The sequence below is a fragment of the Pundamilia nyererei genome, unplaced genomic scaffold, assembly GCF_000239375.1.
Source record: "Pundamilia nyererei isolate P.nyererei 1_Seehausen unplaced genomic scaffold, PunNye1.0 scaffold00228, whole genome shotgun sequence".
Lineage (NCBI taxonomy): Eukaryota > Metazoa > Chordata > Actinopteri > Cichliformes > Cichlidae > Pundamilia > Pundamilia nyererei.
The window spans coordinates 205,736-212,627 of NW_005187629.1; the positions used below are offsets into that span (position 1 = coordinate 205,736).

The following is a 6,892-nucleotide window of genomic DNA, read 5'->3' on the forward strand; positions in this document are numbered from 1 at the left end:
GATGCAGATTGCATAAGCCTGCTGGTTTAGATTTTGTCTTTAATAACATGCATGCAATGTTAGAATAATATAGGTCAGTGCACATTCCATGAATACGCGGTTGTTTTTTGTGCAGGATAAAATATTTATATCCAAATATTAGTGAATGAATTCAGTGAACATCTACCAAAAAACATTTAGAATCAACTCAGGCTGCTTATTGCTTGTTGAAGCTATTGATTATTTTAGTAATTGCATAATCTATTGATTATTCTATCGATTAATCAAGTAATCAGATAAGAAATACTTTTCTCTCATTAATGAGTCATGTTGTGAACTTTAACTACATACATCATCTGTCAAAGTCAATAATATGAGATATATATGAAACCTAAACCAAGGCATAAACTCTGAGTGTTAGTGGCCCATTTACATTTCTCTTGGCTTGTAAAAATGCTTTTATTTTTAAATATTAATGCTGTTAATTAAAACAAAATATTTCAAATTCAATCTGAAAAATATTATGGAAGTCTTAAAATGAACATGGTCTAGTACCCCCCATGCCCCCCTTTAGACTCACCCCTGTTCGCTGCAGGTATCACTTCCATGTAAAATACCGTTCGTTAGCTTATGCAGCAAGCTGTAACATTTAAACTTGGTGTCAGACTAAGTAATCAGTTCATCTGCATATTTTAATTCAACTTCTGGAGGATTACTGCAGATTTTTCTCTGTGTAAAAGGGTTTATTTGTACGCTGCTTCTAAAAACGTTTGTTTTGCAGGTCTGTTTTCAGTTCTGTGGTGACAGTGGCACGCTACAGAGCTGTGCGTTAAACGAAGCATCAAAGCAAAGAATTGTGTCAAGAAATTTCTATAATCATATAATTATTTAAATTACTCGATGAATCGTTGCAGCCCTAGTTCAGTTACATTTGATCCTCTGAAAATGAGAGAATATAGATAAAAATGGCTGTAACTCATAAGCAGTTAATTCAATACTTAGTTTTAGACTCCTTGAAGTAAAGCTAAAAATCTGCACTTCAGTCACATCTGTAGTTTATAATCCACTGTGGTGAGTTTTGTAAAATTCCTCACTGACTCTTTATCAGTGTGTGGATACTGAGTCAGTTTGTTTAGACTTTAATCTTGCGTCCTGTGACTGCCTCCAGCCTTCCCAGCGTCATAAGCTGAAGAAGCTGATTATAACCTTAGTTTTTGGGTATCAAGTAAAAATTATTTATGCATGCTTTTATCTGGCATGTGTAATATTGGAACTTGTATAGCACCTAAGCTGCTGCAACAGTGATGCATCAGTGTGGAGGTCTGCAGTGCAGTGGAGCCTACTGGTAACTAAACATGTTATCACTGTAAATGTGATGTGTGATGAGCAAAACTGACTGAAATGTGTGAACCATCAAACTAATCCTGCTTCCTGTCATTGCTCCCTTTGCAGTGCTAGAAATGTACAGCAAGTTAAAGGAGCAGCTGGAATCCAAAAGGTAACCATCATAAAGCATTTCACCACAGTGTGACCTTGTTTACAGTTTTAAGTCTTTCTTTGGCAATAAAATCACAAGTAGAGAGCGATAAATACAATCAACTCGATACATCATGGTCCAATCATTTAAACACAGCTGTGTGTTGTAGTTTCACCTGATGTGTCACTGGTAAAGATAAATAAATAAAGATAAAGACATGTCAGAAAAAGATGTTATCAATGCAGGATGTAGTAGTTCCTTTTTGTTAGCAGCCTGTCAGAGCACAGGGTGTACACACCTGCTGTGCGTTAGAGGTGGACTGACGTCTCAGTTATGGTCAGACGGGGACATCGTGGTGCGTCAGCTTTTATGTTACCAGCAGAGACCCTGTGACAGTGACATATGATCACATGACATGCTAACTGGTTAAAACTGGGCTGCCAAGATGTAGGAAATAGTCAGCTTTACATTCATTCTTGCATACGTAGTGACAGTGTGGCCTGGAATAAGTTGAGAGTTTATAAAGACTCCCAAAAGTTGAGTTTGTTATCATAAATCAATCTGGGAAGCCTTAAAACTGTAACAAGTTAGCTAGCTTGTAACTGTGACCTTCTTGCCAGCAAATTAAACATGTGATTATCGACTGATTAATTGACATGTTGTTGTATTTGCATTCCTTTTCTCTCTCTGTCACTTCCTGTCTGTGACACCCTGCCAACACCATGCCGAAACCAAGCCTGAACCTTCCAAAATAAGATTCAGGAAGTCATCCTTTATTGTTAATTCTAAACATTTCTAATTTCTCTTTCCAGTTTAAAATCTCACCGACTTTTCAGCTCATGTTCTGCTAGCTTGTCTAAACTTTACAAGCCTGCCTCTGTAAAGAGGGGAGGGGTGTTCACTTTGGACAGGAAATATTGACCCTTTCTTGTTCATTACCATGTACCAATTAAGAGACTGGAAGGAAGTGCCCTTGCTCACAGGAAGGCCCCCCTTGCTGCTGCTCTGTCACGGCTTAGCAGGGGTGGGTTTAAAAAAAAGATTTCCTGATTCAAAACGATTTTAATTTGCTGCACCCGACGGCACGTACGCACACACGCCATCAGTGCTGAAAGCTGTCGTCCTGGCACTTTCTCCTTCCTCCTGACAGCGTTTACAGTTGATGAGTGTCTTCTGTTCATTTGTGTACAATATAGTTTGAAACACCAATTAGATCCATTAGATCAATTAGATCATGCTTATCAGCATCATGATGGGAGCTCAGCACGCTGACCGTTCACTGAACTCTTGTCATTTGTGCCCAGAATTAAAAAAACACAAATACTTTGTGGTTACAGAATAGACAATAAAAAGAAAATACCAAATATAGATGTACAGTGTATGTACATGCAGATATAGGTCATACTTTGTTGTTATTTATTATTTACTATCATTATATTGGGATGGGTGTTTCCCTCAGACATTTACTGTTGGCCCTGGGCTCAGTGGAGGGGTTACAGTGGGGCAAAAAAGTATTTAGTCAGTTCCACCCTGATTTACGAATAAATTCTTTACAAATCCTACCATGTGGATTCATGGATTTTTTTTTCACATTCTGTCTCTCACAGTTGAAGTGTACCTCTGGTGCAAATTACTGACCTCTGTCATCATTTTAGGTGGGGGAACTTGCACAATCGGTGGCTGACTAAATACTTTTTTGCCCCACTATATATAGTTCAGATGGCCTGAAAGCACCGGGGGTCCCCCAGGTGTAGCTGGAGGATCTGAGGCTTTCTTACTGTGTATTCATTTGACAACAGAAACAGTGTTTTCTTAGTTTAATCATTCCTTGTGTTGCTACTAAGTTTCCAAGTCCATTTGAAGACTTAATGTTAAATGGTTCTAATAAGTAGCAGTAGTTCGGAGTTGTTATTACTAATGCTGTGCTGTTTACGTCTACAGATATTATGCCGCACTAAAAACCATGGAGCAGTTGGAGAAGGTCTATATCCCAAGGTAGGATCAGACGAAGGCTGCTGAAAGAATGTCACAGTAATGTTGGCTCGACATGAGAAGCTAACAGGTGTCAGACTGTTAGTCTGCCAGCTGTTGCACTGCACTGCTTTTTAAAATGTATTTCTTTATTGATTTTTTGAATGAATGTTGGATCGGACTGCTTTTCTTTTTTCATAGTTCTGATGTATCCCTTGCAGGGTCAGTCAGTACAGGTTCTGTCAGATCATGGCTGAAAATCTGCCCAGACTGAGAGAGGAGATCAAAGACATCTCCATGTCAGACCTCAAAGACTTCCTGGAGAGCATTCGAAAGCATTCAGACAAGGTTGGAGAGACTGCCATGAGACAGGTATAGAGCTTTTTCCTTTTTAAATAATTCAGGTCATAGCAGGGAAAAAATAAGTCAAATTGCTGACGTGTGTGTTTTTGTCTTCAGGCACAGCAGCATAGGACCTTTAACAGTGCAGTAGCCAAGCAGGCCAGTATGGGCCACTACATCAAGCCCGTGTACTCTCTCAATGAGCGAACTCATGCTCACACTCCCAACGGCCTGCTGATGGATGATGACACTGGAGATGATGAGGCTGATGAAGAGGTGAGATAAGACGTGTGTGTAGCTGACGTGGCGGTGATGATCAGATACTGATGTCTTTTAAAGAACCATGGCTGACAGCATAAAGATACAAAATTTACTTTTTTCCAATGCAAATCTTTTTTTTCATAAAAGAAGAGATTATGAAAGTTTCCACTGTTACAGGATCGTCTTTTCCTTAAACGACTGAAAGTAAAGTGCTTTGCTTCTGGACAGAGATACAAATAATAAACTTGAGTACGTCCACCTTTACTTACCAAATAAAAGCAGATTCATCTAACAAAACAAACTCAGGTACATGTATATACTTATATCATTTTTAAATTCAGCAGGTAACAGTGCATCGACCCTCTTTTTTTTTTTTTTTTACTGTTAATTTTCCTTCGTACTGCTGTGATGTGCAGCTCTGCTCCATGTGAGGCTAACCCACAGGTGAACGCCTGAGATTCTGCTGCCTGGCTGCTCAATCGTTCTTCCTTCTTCTCTAGTTTTCTGTTATTATATTTTCATCAGACATAACAAATGTGCAGGTGGATGTTAGTCAGTCATTAGTTACAGAGTGATCCATTTGTCATGCTGCATAATCAGGAATTCTGTAACTAAGTTTCTATAATTACATAATAATAATAATAATGGATTGGATTTATATAGCGCTTTTCAAGGCACCCAAAGCGCTTTACAATGCCACTATTCATTCACTCTCACATTCACACACTGGTGGAGGCAGCTACAGTTGTAGCCACAGCTGCCCTGGGGCAGACTGACAGAAGCCAGGCTGCCATATCGCGCCATCGGCCCCTCTGGCCAACACCAGTAGGCGGTAGGGTGAAGTGTCTTGCCCAAGGACACAACGACCAGGACAGAGAGCCCGGGGATCGAACCGGCGACCTTCCGGTTACAGATGCGATTCCCAACCCCCTGAGCCACGGTCGCCCAAACATAAGACAGTTTTGTAAGCAGGTCACCTGCTAAGGTTCGTGGTTCGATCCCTGGCTGCTCAAGTCTGCGTGCCATAATGAGTCCCAGTTGCTCTCCAATGCATCCATCAGAGTATGAATGTATGTGAAGCTCTATGTTAAATAGAAAGCACATAGCAAAACGTGCTTCTGTGAATGGCTGAATGAGGAACTGTGTAAATCACTTTGAGTGCTCAGAGCAGGAACGAGTCCATTTACCATGACCAAATAACCAGCATATGAAGAAGCAGTTAAAAACATTCCATTTGTGTTCTTACAGATTCTTACAGCTCAGGATCTGGTGGACTTCTCGCCCGTCTACAAGTGTCTACACATCTATACTGTGTTGGTAGGTGTCTGTGGCGAAAGCTAATAACTAATGCTATCCATTGGTCTGCCTTATTTCTCTGTTCATTGGATTTTGATTATCTAATGACAGCTATGCTAATTAACTGGAATCAAGGTTATAGTGCTAACATCCAACGTTACCCCTGAAATACAGCACAGCTGTTTCATGATCAGCTCTAATGCTTGTGATTACATCAGAGTCTCAGCTCTCCTCTCTGGGTCACCTAAGATCTGTTTATTACCTAAGCCCCATGAAGCCCAGAGCAGGTAAAAAGGACGGGGATTCAGACACAGGAAGGTGAAGTGTGGACCCAAACGCAGACAACGAAGATGAAGGTGGATGTTGAATAGAAAGCGAGCCTTTATTTTAGCGAACACAACAACAAACAAAAGCAAAGGACGACTACATGAAACCTGACAGAACAAAGGAAAACACACGCCATACATACACAGAGGATAATGAGGAAATAGGAAACAGGAGGGGAACGCAGCCGAGACTAATCAGGCATGACGAGACGGGGAGGAGAGCAAAGCTATAAACGCTAACAGGACACGGGACTGTCAAAGTAAAACAGGAAATACATGAACATAGAGACAAGGATGACTGTAGGTAACACAAGGGACCTAACAACAAAACACAACAACTAGAAATCACCAAAACACTAAAGAAGCAAGAAATACAAACTAAAAGCCACCGAGTCTCCAGACCCAGGACCAGGACAGTCTGGGATTTGATAGTACCTGAGTGTTCTGGTTTGTAACATCATGTATCATAGTTAATTGATCTATGTCTGTAATCTGTGTGTGTGCAGGGTGACCGAGAAACATTTGAGAACTACTACAGGAAACAGAGGAAAAAACAGGCCCGGCTAGTTCTGCAGCCGCAGGCTAACATGGTGAGCAACACAAGCGCTTAAACATACGTGTAAAGCATATGAATGAAATTCAGACAAGCGCTCGGGGGTTTTCAGTGGGCCTTTCATTGTGACTACATGGCACTAAACACAGTCTGCCTTGTATTATTTTTTCCTAGAACCTGTGTATTTCTTACTATGACTAAATAGATTACTCACAGATCGTACAGCAGCTGCGATCCAGCTCTGGCAAAGCTTAGAAAACCATGACTGTTACTGTTTTTTCAGGGGGGAAATAAACAGCTGTACTTTGTATTTAAAAAGTTATAAAGGATGTTTTAAAGTTTTAGGATAACATCAGGAAAAAGCAAAACAGCCCCAGAGCAAGATGCTACCACCAGCATGCTCGGTGCACAGATAGGCGGCACCATCTCAGTCCATATCTTTACTATGGAGAGTGGTGCTGGTTCATCAGCTTCCAGGTCCCAGCAGGCTTGAGCCTCGGTGGTTCCTGGGATGAAGTCACAAAGCAAAAGCCATGTCAGACAAGAGCTGCAGAAATACAACTTTTAACTTATTTCTTCTCCCTCCTATTTCAATATTTGCCTTACTAGTGACTGTTACGTTTGTATTAACATGGCTTTGTGTCTATTTGTGTGTGTTTAGCATGAGACAGTGGAAGGCTACAGAAG

General features: G+C 40.7%; 1 protein-coding gene across 1 annotated transcript in view; it reads left to right on the forward strand.

The window, feature by feature from the left end:
- Nucleotides 1-6,892, forward strand: part of exoc6 (exocyst complex component 6) — a 58,389-nt gene that overhangs the window by 29,749 nt on the left and 21,748 nt on the right. The window contains exons 5-11 of the mRNA XM_005748727.2: nucleotides 1,432-1,477; nucleotides 3,398-3,451; nucleotides 3,649-3,799; nucleotides 3,887-4,045; nucleotides 5,279-5,347; nucleotides 6,159-6,242; nucleotides 6,867-6,892. The exon at nucleotides 6,867-6,892 is cut by the window's right edge and continues 14 nt beyond it. Of these exons, the coding sequence (XP_005748784.1) occupies nucleotides 1,432-1,477; nucleotides 3,398-3,451; nucleotides 3,649-3,799; nucleotides 3,887-4,045; nucleotides 5,279-5,347; nucleotides 6,159-6,242; nucleotides 6,867-6,892 (589 nt within the window). The remainder of the gene's footprint in view (nucleotides 1-1,431; nucleotides 1,478-3,397; nucleotides 3,452-3,648; nucleotides 3,800-3,886; nucleotides 4,046-5,278; nucleotides 5,348-6,158; nucleotides 6,243-6,866) is intronic.